At 39.3% G+C, this 17,527-nt stretch overlaps 1 protein-coding gene across 2 annotated transcripts; it reads right to left on the bottom strand.

Moving 5' to 3' along the window:
* Nucleotides 1-794: 794 nt before the first annotated feature.
* LOC117424414 (receptor-interacting serine/threonine-protein kinase 2) lies at nucleotides 795-12,100 on the bottom strand. 2 transcript variants are annotated; one of them, XM_034040728.3, is made up of 12 exons: nucleotides 11,988-12,100; nucleotides 10,660-10,833; nucleotides 9,467-9,620; nucleotides 8,964-9,119; nucleotides 8,395-8,543; nucleotides 7,808-7,857; nucleotides 7,030-7,191; nucleotides 6,682-6,767; nucleotides 6,093-6,161; nucleotides 5,538-5,706; nucleotides 5,107-5,271; nucleotides 795-1,685 (listed from the first exon to the last, which is right to left on the bottom strand). In XM_034040728.3, the coding sequence occupies exons 2-12, from the start codon at nucleotides 10,815-10,817 to the stop codon at nucleotides 1,411-1,413; spliced, it is 1,593 nt and encodes a 530-aa protein (XP_033896619.3). In that variant the 5' UTR covers nucleotides 10,818-10,833; nucleotides 11,988-12,100; the 3' UTR covers nucleotides 795-1,410. The 2 variants fall into 2 exon arrangements, with proteins under 2 accessions (XP_033896619.3, XP_033896620.3); XM_034040729.3 differs by having other exon boundaries at nucleotides 10,660-10,853; nucleotides 11,988-12,093.
* Nucleotides 12,101-17,527: the final 5,427 nt, after the last annotated feature.

The following is a 17,527-nucleotide window of genomic DNA, read 5'->3' as shown; positions in this document are numbered from 1 at the left end:
CTCTCTCTCTCTCTCTCTCTCTCTCTCTCTCTCTCTCTCTCATATATCTCAAAATGATATATAATATATATTTAATACAGTTGCTGTCTTGTGAGTAGGGAGAGTGCAGGAGTTTCAATATAAATCCTGCACTGAAATGTCTAGGGTGTCATTCTGTTCTACTGCTTTACATATTTCTGGAATTAGTGCTGCTGTGCACTTTCAGCACAGAATAATGATTTCATAGCGCATAACCAATATGGAAATGCTATAATATACCACACTCGCAAACCTTAGAGCAGCAGGAGTGACCTTGACCTGTATAATAAACAGGTCAGATGTTTAAACGGAAACCTGTCTCCATCTAAATCCCACCTCTAATTTATAATATTATTCCTTACAGGTTGCCAAGATTGAGTTGTAATTGAGTTATTCCAACATGAAGCCAGATTCAGCAAATACAACTGGGGTAAGTGTAGTTAAATCTATGTACACAAGTCTCTCATCCAGGTGAGAAAATAATAAAATCTTATTTTTTTAATCTAATTGTATCTTGAGGCCTTTCCACACCTCATCCGATTTGATGTGTGGCGAGCAGTAATTTAATAAAAATTTTGATTCGATCTGCTCTTATGTCCGTTACATGCGCCACAGACTTGCACAGGTTAGAAACAACTAATATTTGTAACATGCAAAAAAAAGGGAAATGCAAAACACCCCTTCCTCTGTGCTTGGCATGTAATTGTCTGTCCAAATACAGCCACTGCTTGCCAATCACATTGTAATCCAGGAAAGCAGTCTTATAACCAGATCTCTTTGTTAGCAACGCTGAATATTTATTACATTTTAAGTTAATGACTATAAAACTCCTGCCCCTTTGGCTATGGTCATTAACATGAGAAGACCAGAACCAAAACACTCAAGAGATGAGGCTCTAATCAGCCTTGCCAGTAGATATAACTACTATACACGACACAACAAAATATAACGTTTTATAAAAACTACTTCAACTGTGATGGTTTAACAAATGCATTTAAATATATTAACATGAAACAAAACGCTTTGACAAGTGAACCCAAGCAGACCCACGTCTGCCTAAGATGTTTCTTTGTCTTGCCTTTGCTGTAAATGTGTGTGCTGTAATTACAACACTTGTATTATTATGTATTTGAAATAGTTTCAGTAATTTGAAACCCTGCTCATTACACAGTTATAAATGAGAACTTTCAATCACCAAGTTTGGATATCGCACGATTGAATTTCCATTTGAACCCCAGGGTCAATTTCATTATCCAGTTATAAATGAGAACTTTCAAGTCGCAAGTTTGGATATCGCACGATTGCATTTCCATTTGAATCCCAGGGTCAATTCACCCCCCTCCCCGACACAGCCTGCTCCTGCGACTTCAGTCACCCAGCCCATCGACCCTCTCACTGGCACAGCCCCCTGGACAAGCCCAGGCCCAGGGCCTGCACTACCAGCTGAGCCGTCCCTTCTCCCAGGCACAGGCAAGTGTCCAGCAGGCAGCGAGTGCGGGCCGCCAGCGTGAGGGCAGCCGTGATGTACTCGTAGTCCTCTCGGGCCAGCGCCTGCCGTGAACGCAGCCTGTCCAGCACGTAGTTCAACCTCCCCTCCGTCATCCCCCGAACGATGGACCCCCGTCTGTCCTGCAGGATCTGGCAGCAGCTCCTCTCTGGAAACCACGCTGCGGAGAAGAGCAAGTTCAACTGTTATCCTTTTATTAAAGTATATAATAATAATAATAATAATAATAATAATAATAATAATAATAATAAATTTACAGTCAGTAAAGTAGGGTTAGGGGTAAGGGATAGGGATAGTGGTTATTATGGGGGGATTCTAGCTTTACATCATTTGTCTATTCATGCATAGGTTTCACTGTACATGTTCACAATGCAAAATAAAAAAAATAATCGAAAACACTTAGTGCCTAACGGTGGTAAATGAGCAGAATTACCGCGTGGCAGGGAGAAGCCGCATCGTGTGCAAAAATGAACCCGCGGTAGCTCTATTCACTAAGCTAATTATATGCACAAATAAAGCGCACTAAATGGTTAATTTGCAAGTTGTCACAACGCACGGAATTCAGCACGCAGAATTATGCATGAGGCTTACACACACTTTAGTATAGTATATAACGAGTTTGTCACAATGACAGCGACCAAGGAGGACAGAGTGAGAAATCTAAACTTTACAGACCAGGAGCTAAAGGTATTAGCAGAAGAAGTGGTGGGAAATTATGAAAGGCTTTTTGGTGCTGAATCAGCGAGAACATTAACTACAAAGAAACGTCAAGGACACAATAAATGCGCTCCGTAGGAGGAGGGCGGGGTCTCGTCCCAAATCACAGCGTCCTGCGAGACAGTCAAAGCGGAGAAAGTTATTGTTAATGAAACATTTATGTTTAACTCTGCAAATCAAATAAATAGTTGTTTGTTCAAGTTGATGTCCCTCTGATTTATTTTGTAATATTAATCAAAAGTCAGGAAAGCACTCGCTCAGTCAATTAAAAGTTCACTATTTACATTTCAAAAGGTGTTTCGCTTTTTTAACATTAGATGCCATTTGATTGCTTGTATTTTATGACTGCACCTCAACTCGCACTCTGTGTACATTCATTTATTGGACATTTACAGTTTCATTTGTATATTTTAAAGCTATTTTAAGCATAGCCTACTTAAATATCACAAGTACATGGTGACTATATAAATACATTAACATAGCCGAAAGTGTTGCATATACACCTGCCTCGTAATCTTCATGTATCCCGGACTGTCTGAGGATGTGCGAGTACATTACCATTGGAACTCAAGTCGCTATTGAAACAATCTTTAAAAATGAAACAAACTGGAAACAAGAGTCGTTTAAAATGGTCTGTGTTGGCTGCAAAAAAAAAGTAACAAGCAGACAACATAGATTTTTTAAAAACAACCTTGAATGACAACCTTGAAAGTACACAAACTTGTACTTTACTTGAACAAAAGTTATTGTATTTCTTGCTCTTATTGTATTACTTGTATTGTAACGCTTGAAATGTTTTTGCTTACGATTGTAAGTCGCCCTGGATAAGGGCGTCTGCTAAAAAATAAATAATAATAATAATAATATTCAGCAACATTTTCGATTTTTCTACACCTTAAAAACATATGTTGACACATTAATTACAACGACCGTGTAATTCCCATAGACTATTTTGCTGCCTTTAATCCCAAAATATTAAACACAGGAGAAATGTTAACTGCAAACCCGAAATGACAAAACCGAAGCGTTTGTTTTTTTTCTTTATCAAAGACACTTTAGGGAGATACTCTCGTCTGAGTGCGTCACTGTTAGGCACAGCTCCACAATTTTTTTCATTAAAAAAAGCTGCACAAAGGCTTCCACTAATTCAGACGTGTTGATATTACATGTTTCTCCACTTTCTGTGCTCTTTTTAAACAATCCTGTGATTGTGACCTGCTTGTTTGGTAATTTCTTAGCTCTGAACGTTATCTTCTATTGAAATGAATTTAGCTTTTTTTATTTGTCAGCTGTCTGCGTTTTTAATGTTAATCATACACTGCAAGCTAATAAATCAACACTATCTAAACAACCATTTTAAACATCCCGCCTCTGACTCGCATGTTACGTCATTGTACAGTATGAGGAATTCACCAATCATGAAGCTGGTATTTGTTTGACCCCGTTGCCGTAGTAACCAAATGCACTGCATTGAGGCCGGACTGTGTACAGCTACTGTAGCACTGCTTCTACTTGGTAAAAGTATGACATCAACAGGGGAGGTGAAGTGTCATGTAAAATACTGTAAGGAAAATAAAATGCATATTTTTCACGGTAGGCAGGCATATTTTTCTTTGAAATTCGTGATATCGTGAATTTTCCAGGGCCCTACATATAAGGCTAGTATGATATCTGTGCTCAATCTGTATCTAGTTATTACCTCCTCCTCACACAGCCCTAGTAACGTCTGCTAGGTTGCCTGCCACTGGTTAGTGAATACAGCAGGTGTGCAAAGCATGCAGTAAAGGGGCTTACTGCATGCAAAACACATTACCGCTGTTTAGTGAATGGGGCCCTTGATTCCTTACCTCCAATTAATTAAAAGCTATATTATATATAACATTCGTATTCTTATTTCTTTGGGGAGAATCCCCCTTTTCATCTGTCTAAAATGTTCAACAATGCAGTGTCATGTTCCTCTGTTTTGTTTGAAAGGCAGTATGTTGTGCGAGTACAACAAGAGGGAGGCACAGATGGATGGGCCAGTTTGAACACAATGTATTTATTTATTTAACCAGCAGAATTACCTTTTTGAGACCTCATTTACAAGAGAACCCAGAAACAGGTACAAAGTGGGAGAGAGCTACAAAAAGCTGTAAAGAATCAGTGGAAGAATATACAGACAGCACAATAAACAGCTCTCCTTTATGAAGCCACAGTAGCTTCTCTCAGGAAATGGAGAGGAGGAAACTGAGGAAGCCAAAGAGACACTGATACTGTAGATCAGGCAGATACAGAGGGCGGTGTGGAGAGCTGGCAAGATAATTACAATAGATAGGCCAACAGTAAGCAGCATGAGAAAGACAGTTAGCAGTATTTGATCAGGTCTTTGTGAAGTTTTCAATACAGTACTTTATCTCTAAACATACAGCATCAAGCTTTGGCTAACACTATTGTGTAACATTGGGACAAATTCTCAAAAGCTTATTTGGTCCAGAGGTTTAAAGTCTGTTTCAAAGCTCTTTTCAAAATGTCCACTATCAGTGCACTAGAGCAGACATTTTGAAAAGAGCTTTGAAACAGACTTTAAAAGTTATCAGGATGTTAACAATGACAGGTACGTTATTTAAACAGTTGTACCAACACGTAGGAATGTGTAACGGTATATTTTTCAGAACCCTGATACTTACTCTTCAAGATTACTTACAAGCACCTATGCCTGAGAGAGGTTTATATGTAGTTTGGAAACTTTATTTTAGAGCTTTGACAATCTAGTCCTAAATTCGCTGTTTCTCACATTATCTTTACAGGGTTATGGTTATTCCAGAGTGTTACTTGTCCACAGGACTCATGATGATGGACTGCCAGTAATCAGACCCCCTTACCCAGTGTGCATTGTTCAGGCTGGCTGAAGGAGTCTGTTTGGTGCAGGGGTGGGGGTGGAGGGCTCTGTCCAGGACAGCACCTGCCTGGGCTGCTCTGTCGCTCCCTTCCATCAACTCTGGAGCAGGCTGGCTTGCTGGGTAGAGAAGTGGCAAAGCTACAGCTCTCTGGGGAGGCAAAAACAGAGCAAGTTGAATCCTCTACAGATAGGACCATGCAGGGAGGACATTCTCCAGCACAGTGCGCAATGTTAGATGTCAATCACAAAATCTGCCAGGCCAGCTTTATAATACTGTATACCACAAATACTTCATGTGGAAAAATGACAGACACTTGCTGTGAGCTACCTAGTGCTACCTTAAGGAAGGAAGTCCAGCGTAAGGGCTGTTTGGTGTTCTGTGAAACCAGGTGAAAGTGGTGTATCAGTCCTCACCTCTCTGGGACGCAGCCTCCAGGGGAATACCCCGCCCCATCTGGGGGACTGGGGGTGTTTTTGGGCTTGTCCTGTGTGGGTCAGGGCCCACTGGTGCAGATGTCAACATCTGTACTGTTTCCATGGGAACAGACTTGTTTCCAGCATTTTTGGGATTCCGACTGGAAATCTGTCAACAACAGCAACAATAGTGAATTTCATCAAGTAGAATTCCTGTGAAGATAGCTGAGCTCAGTCCTGGAGTCAAGGTGTTATTCGCATTCAAATATTTCTGGTAACACCCTATAACAGTGTTAACAATTTCCATAAGTTTAATCTATAGTGTGACACACTGGTAATGAAACCCAATAATAGGACGCTGATATACATTAACAGGGCTGCACTAGTGTGGATCCCATTTATTGTTATTAGGAAACCATAGCAGCACAACTGGTTTACTTGTTAAATTAGATAAGGGTTACAGAGCATGGTATGCAGGCTAAAATTATGAAAACATGTCACACTGCTTCATACGCCCAGACCCATCTCCTGGTGGAACAGGATCTCAACACTGACCTCCAGATTGTTGATCTCGATCTGTAGCGCATGGATCAGCTGGTCCTTGCAGCCCTCTAGAGCCCTCTCCTGGGGGAAAATAAATAAAAAAATTAAAATAATATGTTTTCAAGCCTCACACTGAATACAATAAGGTGCCCCGAGTGTATTGCCATTGCAACACAACCAGAATGTTAACTGTGCATGCTTCTTTTCCAATTGGATGGATGTGGGAGTGATCATATAACCCTCTGGTTTCCTATCTCCACTACAGAAGGCTAGCATCTACCTGTGAGCGTTCATACTGATAACAGCACCTGTTGGCATTCTGATGTACATCTTGTTTTCCTCCTAAGGCACTGCGTTCATGAAATCTTATCTTGACCCTGCTTCATTTCTCAAGCGTCTTTGTACTGTAGTACACAACCCGCTTGCCTGAGTGTGTACTGTAGTACACAGCCCGCTTGCCTGAGTTTGGTAAACTGTATTTGAATAAAGGGAACAACTTGAGTTTGGATTGGGATTGAGTCTGGGTTAGGGACTCATTGTAAAGCTGTATAAACAAGCTGTTTTGTCCAGCAAGTCTGCTCTGTCTGCAAGTCTTCTTTACCTTCATTTCTTTCAGCCAGAGGGCAGCCTGTGAAAGTGTGTCAGGGTGAAACATCTCCACAACTCTGCGCAGCTCCAGGACACAATCTGGGGGAGGACAAACCCTCATTACAGTCCATCATGGACGATTCATCATCACAAAAAAAAAACGAACTATACCAAGACAGGCATTGGATTGTATTGAAACAAAAGGTAACGTCTTCCTGCTGTTTATTCAATACATCACTGAAATTAACATATGTAACCAGTATAACAACTACAGCATGAAGATACAACTTGTTAAAAAGGCCTGAAATGTAAGAGAACGATCTTATATAAAGGCAGCAGGTAAACCGAGATGCGCCCTTACCTCTGATCTGAGGTCTGGTGTGTGGATCAGGGTGCCAGCACTTTGTTATCAGCTGGATAAGGGAGTTTCGTTGAGGCACGGCAGAAGGTATAAACTCCTCCCCAGTATCGGGACGTGCTCCGCTCTGGACTGATGAGACCAGATCCTGGGGCTGACCAATATCTACAGAGAACAAAAACAGCACTTTTTAATTGCACAAATTATGATTCACTTTTGCTCTGTCATTCGGCATGACACATTCAAATTCACTTAGCATTTTCTGAGGGAATAAAACATATTGCGTATACTCATTATGAAGTCATATATAAAACAAAATTTTAAAATTGCTGTGCGGTCCCTGCAACATGAATCCGCAGCTTGAGCAAAGAGCAAACACAAATGAAACGTGAACAGATGCAGCTGTGTCTGGGGAGGGGAAGCGGGTTGAGATGTCTAGCTCTGACCAGCTCCCAGTCACAGCTCAGATGTCATGGGGGGGCTGGCATGGATCAGAGGAAGAGAAAAAGAAACCCCTCTAAAATAATTTCCAGAGCAGTAAGACATTTTCCCATTGCTGTCTCCCAAAAAACACACAGGGCTTCCTGAAACTACAACCCACTGCTTTTTTCTTGCTGGGTGGGGGCTCATATGCCTGCCTTTGTCTTTATAACATTCTTTAATATTGTTTCTCTTCATTCAAATATAACTGGCCCTTTTATTGCAGGAAAAAAAAGGTTGGCGTTTAGGAGAGCCCTTCAGCCTGGTGCTCTGAGGCTGACTTCTGGGTTTCACCTCATACCTTGATATGGCCTTCTCCTGCTGAGGGTCTCCCACATGAGCACAGCAAAACTGCAGAGGAAGAGGGTTGAGCCGTTACAGTATATTCAGAGTATTCTACACTTTATACCTGATTGACATCACACATTTAAACCATCTATCAACTGCCATTTCTTATTGCAACGTGCCCCACAAGTTGAGTCAGGAACCAAAAATATATCGACATAGATATGCATACAGGTAGTGGAGAACATTAACTAAACTATCTTTTAAAGGTATATACGGATACTGTAGGACACATTACAGTCGCAAAAGAGGGATATGTTGAATGTATATACTTTACAGGGAGCTGTTGTGTCGTCTGGATTCTTCATACATACACTGGGTTCAAATGTAATTAGGGACTCTGTTCCTGGGCGTGTGCCCAGCTGCCTGTTTTCTGTTCAGAGTTTATTTACAGTCCTGCTGCTTTCCCTCAAGAAGGAAACTTGACTGGGTACTTTCAGTGTGTCTCGTGCTCACGTCATGCACACAGCAATTAGTAACGCCTGTATTATTCCTGTTTAAGGAGAGTCTCTAGAATACCACGCCTGCATATTCAAGACTCACCTGTATACGTCTCCCTTTGCAGACGGTGCCTCGCCTCGCAAGGTCTCTGGTGATAAATAGACCAGGTCTTCGCTGCACAGACCACTGTAGTCTGCAGGGACTGACTGCAGATTCCAGGCTCTCCACTGAGACAGCCCATAGTCGCACACCTAAACAACGAGGGAATGAGAGCGCTGGTTATTTGTTTAGTTAAATCTGTTTGTACATGCTCAAAAGAAGCCCTGTCGGTTTCCATTCTGAGCGGAGGAAAAAGAAGATATTTACATACACTGGTCATTTCAATGTCCACAATCGGATCTATTTTCTCACTCACATGCGCAGTTAGATATTTTTCTTCACTAACTTGGTCTACAGTTTTATTGGTTTTTCACTCCACTTTCTGTTGGGCATAAACAGATTTTTGTTTTAACCGAAGTCTCAAAAACAGATGCAGAACAGACAGGGATTTTAAATCAGCATGATGATTCTGGTTCAAGTAAAAGATAGGAAATGGAATTAAAAACCACTGGTTTAGATCGAATCAATAAGGCCCATGTTGTTCTGTAGTTTCACTGTCCTGGTACTCTTACCTTAGCCCGGTTCTGCGTGTCGAGCAGGACGTTGCTAGACTTAAGGGCCTGGTGAAGAAGAGGCGGAGTCAGGCTGTGCAGGTGACACACCCCTTCAGCAACATCCAATAGAATTCTGAGGAGCAGTGGCACGGGCAACTCAGGAAATAGCTGGCACTAAAAATATAAAACAAAAAAGTATTGTTATTTTACTACTTGTGTGTCAACATGAGACTTGATGGTAACTTTTGTCTAAACCCCAAACACACATTGTACTATGAGATAAAATGACAAACGCAGGGAAATATAATAACTATATCAATACTTATTTTATATTTACTTATGTATTATTAGCAGTATAAAAGACTGCTTAGGCTTGAAAAGCTACCTCAATAAAGCTTTCCTTTTCTATAGCAGCTTTACAATGAGCTTTTACCACTTTTTATCATCATTTTTTTATGCTGCGCAATACACGCTCCCAGCAAATCCCACCTATTTCCTAAAATGTATTTCAAGAGCATTACCTCATACAAGAGGGAGTGTAGACAGCCACCGCCCATCCACTCGGAGACCAAGCCCAGGAAGAGACTGGAGCGATAGATCCCGAGAGGAACCATGACCCGGTCCGATCGGACCCGGCACAACAGCGTGATCTCCTTGAGGCGCTCAGTCCAGTCGCTGTGGACAGAAACACATTGGGTAGAAAATATAACTTCACAAAACACTGAGGAGAAGAAAAAAAAAAACCCTCTCAATTAAATGTCTATACTCGTTTGTTATTTAGTTTGGTGTTTGTATTTGGTGAGCAATGTATTCTTCTTGTTTGGATTAATTTGGTGTCATTTTCTGTTCCAGTCATCTAACCTGTGTGACTTTTTTTTAAACTTCCAAGTTTACATCATCCCCGTGGCCTCTATAGGGCCCTCAAGCACGTCTTCTCTCCAAGTTCAGCTGGTACACCAGAGTGCAATGAATGACCTGTCCCCCAAGCTATTTTTATGAATGTCAGTTATCAAAGGCTGCTGGCACTTATCTTTTTGTTTGCAATAAACACGGGTCAATGACACACCCGTTGAATCAATCAATCAATCTTTATTTTATATAGCACCTTTCATGGCGGACCACCATCACAAAGCACTTTACAAGATGCAGTAACAACAAGAAAATCCATAATACTTTAAATACAGAGAAATGCATCATACATGATATACAGTTAAAAAAAACAAAAAACATAAAACATTCAATACAGTGGAAAGTGAATAATACATGATAGTAGCAAAGTTGAAAGCATTGATAAGAATATAAGAACATAAGAAAGTTTACAAACGAGAGGAGGCCATTCAGCCCATCTTGCTCGTTTGGTTGTTAGTAGCTTATTGATCCCAGAATCTCATCAAGCAGCTTCTTGAAGGCTCAACAACATAACATGCTCTGAGGTTTCATTTACAGAAATGTGTTTCAATAACACTTCTGTTTGCCATAAACGGAGCATAATATTGAATTTGGCACCAGTTTGCTTACTTGTAGATAAGGCGAGAAATAAATATATCCTTTACCATACCTCTCTGGGCTTTACAGTGCTTACCAATGCTTAACCATATTTTTACTATGCTTTATTACATTCTGCTATGTTTTTACAATGGCAAACTTTTATAAGAGTAAATTCACATAACATATAGATAGAAAAAAAACAGCTCGAAAACATGAAATGCCTCACCTCTCTGTAGCGTGTCGGACGGTCAGCACTTTAATGGAAACCTGACGTCCGTGACCTCTGAGCTGACCTCTCAGACAGGCCCCGGAGCTGGCTCTGATCAGGGTAAGGTTCTCCACATCCAGGCTGGGGATCGAGAGCACATTGCAGGGCTGGGCCATCCTACATTGACAGGACCTGGAAAGACATCAGAGGAACTGATTTTCAAATGAAAGGTCAGCGATGCAATGGTTATGTTAGCAATCTGATTACTGGAGCCAATGAACATTTTTATAACGGATTAATCCGATCTCTCTCTTAAAGTGCCTGACTATTTCACTGCAGGAATGGAAATTACATTTATTGCATAGCTCGAGCCATTGCTGATTTTACTGTGAGTTTAATAAGACAAACTCGTGCTTGATATACCTATACACACTGACTAAATCAAGCTCGTAGTAAAACCTGGAATGGATGAAACTGCTACACAATAGGAATCTTTTTCCCATACCTTAATGGGACTATGTAATGTGTCCTGCAGCTCCAGCTGAGATGTACAGATATATAAAAGTTGAGATGGTAGTTTGTTTTTGTATGTATTAGCGGTATTAAAAATAGATACAGTTAATGACATGTTTTTAAACATTTATTGTTATTTGCAGGCAACATACAGGAACAGTTAAATAATAAACAAACAACGCTTGTTATAAAAACACGAACAACTACCAGGGCGTAATAAAAAGAAAAAAAAATATTTATATTCAATCCGTTGTTTGTAGCATCATATGTCATCCATGGCTAAGCACTTTTTTTCACGATGGAAAAGATAATTAATTTGCAGCCTGTCTACAGATCACTGGTTATTGTTGATAACTTTAAATAAATAAACAGTGTTAAAGTGAAAGTTGTTTTTTTTTCAACTGGTAAGAGTAGATTGCACAGCGGTTGAGAAAGTACCTATAAACCGCCTCCACCCCCAGGGTCACGAGTTTTTGACAGGACGCTGTACGCAGCATCACATGGGACCTCAGAAGTAACTATACTTATCAACTAAAAGCCGCCCAATTAAATCGTATATTAAAGACGTCGTGACACTGCAAAATGAATAATATATTAATATTATTGTTTTGTTAAATAATAAATAAATACAAATTAAGTAACCCTAGAAGAAACTCAACATGATTAATAAATAATGTAACCAACGTTTACATATGCAAGCGCGTTGTTATTAGCAGTTATTTTTGTTAACTAGATTTGTAAAAAGTAAAAGTTTTAGTTAATAAAATCGGGTCAAGTTTATCCTGAGTCATGATGACACGCGCTTCCAAGAGAAGAGCGCTTAATCTTTTTACCTGCCGGGCTTTCTTCCGAAACGGTACCTCAGCCACACTCACAGTGATACAAATTGAATTCAACCACTTGCTGCTTTGCTTCATACAGCTTGAAGAAAAGACGAGAAAGCACGCATTCCATTCTGATGATTGACGGTGTTTACCCTTTCTCTGATTGGGTGTCGGACTCGGTTCAGAATTCCCCTTTTGTGTTGTTGCATCAAGCTGTATTTCAAAATTAGCCCGAGAGAGCTGCAGTTAGTTACCGTATAGGAATTTAATTCTGAAAATTATTATTATTTTTTTATTTTAGGTTTCACTTCAACAGAACGTGTTTCTGATTGTTAATACGTTGTGGTAGAATGGAAGCAATCTAGGGACTTTTTTTTTTTTTTCCCTGTAAAATGAAATGTTTTCAAAGTGAAAGTGCTCACTTCAGAGTAAATATAATTGTTTCATTATTTCCAGAAATGCTGAAGCTCCAGTTATTATAACGACGTTCTTTTTGTTTGAATTTTAAGATCGTATCCAAATATGGAAAGTGTTTGATGATGCACAATTGCAGTGATGGGTAGAGAAATCTTGCAGTGCCATTACGACTATCTGTGAGCAACATTGCGATTACATTTTAATTACAGCGCCCATGCGATATACCGTCATTGACAAAAGTATTAGCACCGTACTCTTAATATAAGATCATTCAAGAAAATATGTTAAATACAAGCATGTGTGAACATTAGCAACTAATTAATAGGACAAAGACCAAAAACACACCATTTCTGATAGTTTAACCATCTTATATATATATATATATATATATATATATATATATATATATATATATATATATATATATAGTTAAAAAAAAAGCACAAAAGTATTAGCACCTTTACATTAAATCTCTGTAAAAATGTAATAAAACGAATTAAAAATATATATTATTATTATTTATTTATTTGGCCGATACCTTTATCCAAGACAACAGGTGTTACAGGTCAGTAGAGTATTACAATGCAAAATTAATAACCAGAATGACATATTCATTGATTGAAAACCATTACATGTAATTAAGCTGTTTATAAAGTCAATAGCCAGAAAAATAGGTCATTATTTCCAGCATCCCGTTGAAGAACAGTTTTGGCAGCACAGCAGATGAGTTGGATTCACGTCTGAGAAAAAACACTCATCACAAACTGCAACAAAGGAAATGGCAACAAAACCGTATCAAAGAAATATGGAATACCAAAATCAGCAATAATCAAGACGTACCACAGAACAAATTCAACTGAAACGCCTGAAGAAGCGGAGAGACTCCAAATGATTCTGGCACTCAAAGAGTTAACACGAAAGGGTGTTGTTGAAATGTCGCTGCAGGGGCCTACACCTACATAGATGCTCCTAACAAACTATATCTTGAGAGGATGAACTGGCCTTATTCTTTATGCAACACATGTTTTTGTACCAAGTTTTGAAACCTGCCTAACCTGTTTATAAAATTTGAAACCATCTGTTACGGAATCACCATATTTTGGGGCTTGGTTCAACGGTTCACAAGCAATCCATTTGTCATACAGAACCTCTTGTATATAACATATATACTGTACCAAAAACTGTTTGAATAAAATACAAACTGAGAATCTGAGCTCATATTGAACCCCATAACCAGACTGCCATATTTCAATGTGGCAAGTATGTGTCTGGAACTACACATGACATTGCATATGATTTAAGTAAAATACAATGAAATATATCCTTCTGTGGCGTGGGGTGAACCAGCTCTGATTTTAATTACAATTACAATTACATTACAAATAAGCACAAATATAACGGTACAAACACTAACAAAAACACACTTGTCAAAATAAAAGGCACAAGGGCCAAAACAAAAGGTTTTACAAAAACTAATGAAAAATAAACCAACAGACAGCACAGCACATAACACGAAACATGAAATAAGAAACACAGACACACACACAGACACAGACAGACACACAGACACAGACACACATACATACACACACACAGACACAGACACAGTCACATACAGACATAGACAGACACAAGCACTGACACAGACACACACACAGACACAGACACAAGCACAGACAGAAACAGACATATACACAAACACACACACAGACACACACGCAAGCACAGACACACACACACACACACACACACACACACACAGACCTCCACCTCTATCACCAACATCAATTCTAATCCTCCCTAACACCCGTGAACACCTATTTTATACACCTGTGGCTGGAGCCTAATTAATCATTGAATCATGTATTATTCCCACGGTTTTTGACAGGGAGAAATTTAACCCCCTCCATGCCAGCCCAATATTCCCCAGACAAACACCTCCCTGTGCACGACAGGGCCTCCACCCTGCCTCAGTTTTATTGTGTTGTTTTAACCTTCTTTAGTTTTATATGACTGAACTTTAAATGCATTTAGTACACTGAACAATAAGCCTGATGTGAATGTTTAGAAGTGTTCAACCTCTAATCAAGTTGAGAGTGTATTTCTCACACACAGGTCTGTCACACAAAGATAAAGGACCATCTCAACGTGATTAGAGGTAGCCACCAAACACTTAATGTACAAACATATTATAAGTTATTAAACCTAAACAAAAAACAGACGGAAAGATGATATTAACCCTCTTAATGTGTTTTTAAACATTTCAAATTAATGTCGTGGTTTAAACTTTTCAAATTCATTGACATTCTGAGTGCAGATCTACTCTCTCAGTGATATTATAAGTGCAGTTGCTGCTAATAGGATTCAATGGGTATGTGACTTATAATGTTAATAAAGATTGTAGCTGGTCAATATTGTAGCTGGTCAATTTGAAACACTGTTGCCTCTAAGTTGTTCCTCCATTTAATATACAGCAGAATTGAAATTGGAGCTGTTTTTGGTCTAAGTAGCTGGAATTTACTGGACCTGAAATGATCCAAGTTACATGATCTGTATGGCATTTCTATGGACAAGTTGTATTGAGATCCCTTACTTAACCTTTTGAAAGTAATAGGTTTCATCATTATTTTAAACGTAGCTTGCTGGGTTCTACAGCGTGCTACACATTGATCTGATTTTACCTGGATACACTTCAGTAAAAAATAAATAAATAAATGCAAATGCGCATGAGATTCACCGAACCATTGTATTCTATAGGTAACATGTGCCCCAAAAGCATGTCCCACTTCAATACATTTTTACTAACTCCAGGAGGCTGAATGAGTCTTTATAACTTCTCCCTTTCACAGCTTTACAACCAGCAGAGTGCATATGATAAGGACAGTGCGCCTGTCATAAATTAATCTGTGGTTTTTGAAAAAAGATAACCCTTACAAAAGTTTCCCATAGTAAAAGCATATCAAAGTGTAATAAAGCATAGCGAGGGTATGGTAAAGCAGAGGCAAGCATTGTAAAGAATAGCAAGGTATTATAAAACACCTTAGAAAACATGGCAAACCAGAGTAAACTATGGGAAATACATAATATAGCTGTGGAAAAAGCATTGCAAAACTGCACAAATATCATTCACAAATACCATGGCAAACAACTCAGGTGATGTAATTCAAGGTCTTGAGTCTTCAGCACTCTCAAGCTGTTAGTGACTCTGTTTTGTAAATATGCTGCAGTCATTTAATAAGGAATCACCACCATTTAAATGTAAATTATAAGACTACAACAGTGTGTTTCAGAGTGCATAGAGAGCAAGCCATCTGCTCTTCCATAAGGCAGATGTTGTCGGATCATCCTCTTGCTCACATATGTAACTGAGATGGATTTACCAGTGAGCAGGAGGATGATGGGAAATGTAGTTCTGAGAGGTCCATGCGGGTACATGAGAAGCCATCTTGAGGCAGGGAATGCAATTTAAAAGTTTAAAAAAGTGATCAAAATGTAAAAAAAAATTAAAACAATACACACACCTTACGTAAACAGCAACACATAGGAACATGTAACACAATAAAATACAAAGTGATGTACCCTTTAAACTAGTCCTAAAAGTTAGGTGTATTAGGCTGCACTTAGCTCAGGTTGCATACTTACAGTGATAAAACAATAGAACATTGAATCCATGTATTAAATAGGTAACCATTAAACAGTGAGGATAGCATGTGTAACTGTGGTATGAAACAAATAACCTACAGTGTACAATACTCCATTATAAAAAACTAAGAAAACTGTGTATAGTGAAGCAATCAACTTCCCCTTTGACTGACCTATGTATAGCACAGAATACCCAAGTGATGTAACACCGCCCAGAGACTCCACAATTCTTTCCAGACATGAGATGCGTTAACCCATAACCCAGCAGTTATAGCTGATTACGTGCAGGGGTCATGGCTCTGTGCACTTGCCTGAGCTGTTGAAGGTTACATTTAGAGAGACACTTGCCCGGTATTCATGAAACTATGCAGAAACTATTTTTGTAGACCGTGGTTGTAGTTTTTCATGATACTGAGAGCTCCAAGTTGTTTTTCATAGCTGTGTTGGGGAGCTTATTTACTAACACGTTGGTTTATGTGGTGGTTTTGATACTTCGCCAGCTACAGTATTGGACAGGTTTGCTAAGTCCATTGGGATATGATTGGTCTGTGACTCAATACACGGTCTCTCTGAATAGATCTTGTCTCCACTTTAAATATGCAGATTTTGATGAGCAGGTAGTCCACAAGTGCAGTGGTACCCCAAATATAATCCAGTTAGTACCAACGTGGAAGCAAAAATTATAGAAACAAGAAATGACTTACAAAACGACTGGAAATGTGCAAAAGACCCCCCAAAAAATGTGTTGGTTTTTCTGCACCTTTTCTATGAATTGTATACTGGTACTGTCGGAATATCAAATGTTGGGATACTATTATTTTTATATTTAACTTAGAAACGATTTCATTTATTTCAAATTAAAAACATATAAAAAAAAAAAAAGTGCAGTTCTCAGTCACGAACATGTTTCGCTCGTAGGCTCTCCACTATGTTTGAGAAATGGGCTTTCAAAAAGTGGACAGCCATGTTTTCATTTGTGTTGCTTTTTTGTTGAGGAAGCAAACCCTATTGTAGTTCAATGGAAAAGCTGTTTGACTGGTATGAACTCGAGGATGCCATTGGTCTGGTACTGACTCACTATTGGGACCGTTCTATTGTCTGTTTCGAATGCTGGTTATTTTCTGGAGTGTTTGAGAACGTGGCCGAGCTCTCACACTAGTTACTGATGACTCCCAGTCATCCAGCGATAAGGGGAAGTGAAACGTCATGGAAGTGGGGGGGGGGGGGGGAACACACCAGGATTCCCCTTCTTCCGCAAGCATCTTCAGAAATTCTAGCCCACCCCTCCTCCCTCTACAGTAAAGTGGTTGACATTTTACTGGAACATTTTTAAGGAATTGTAGATACTGATTTAAACAATAAAGTACGATGGAGAAAATGCACCACAGGATATTTAACAGGTAAGGAAGGAAATATTATGAAAAGGCAGACGACATAAAGTTCCAATATATATTATCAGGATATATAGTAAACCCCGAACAACAAAACCC

Source organism: Acipenser ruthenus, chromosome 19 (assembly GCF_902713425.1).
Source record: "Acipenser ruthenus chromosome 19, fAciRut3.2 maternal haplotype, whole genome shotgun sequence".
Taxonomy (NCBI): domain Eukaryota; kingdom Metazoa; phylum Chordata; class Actinopteri; order Acipenseriformes; family Acipenseridae; genus Acipenser; species Acipenser ruthenus.
Note: the sequence above shows the minus strand (reverse complement) of the source record. Positions and strands in the feature narration are given on the sequence as shown.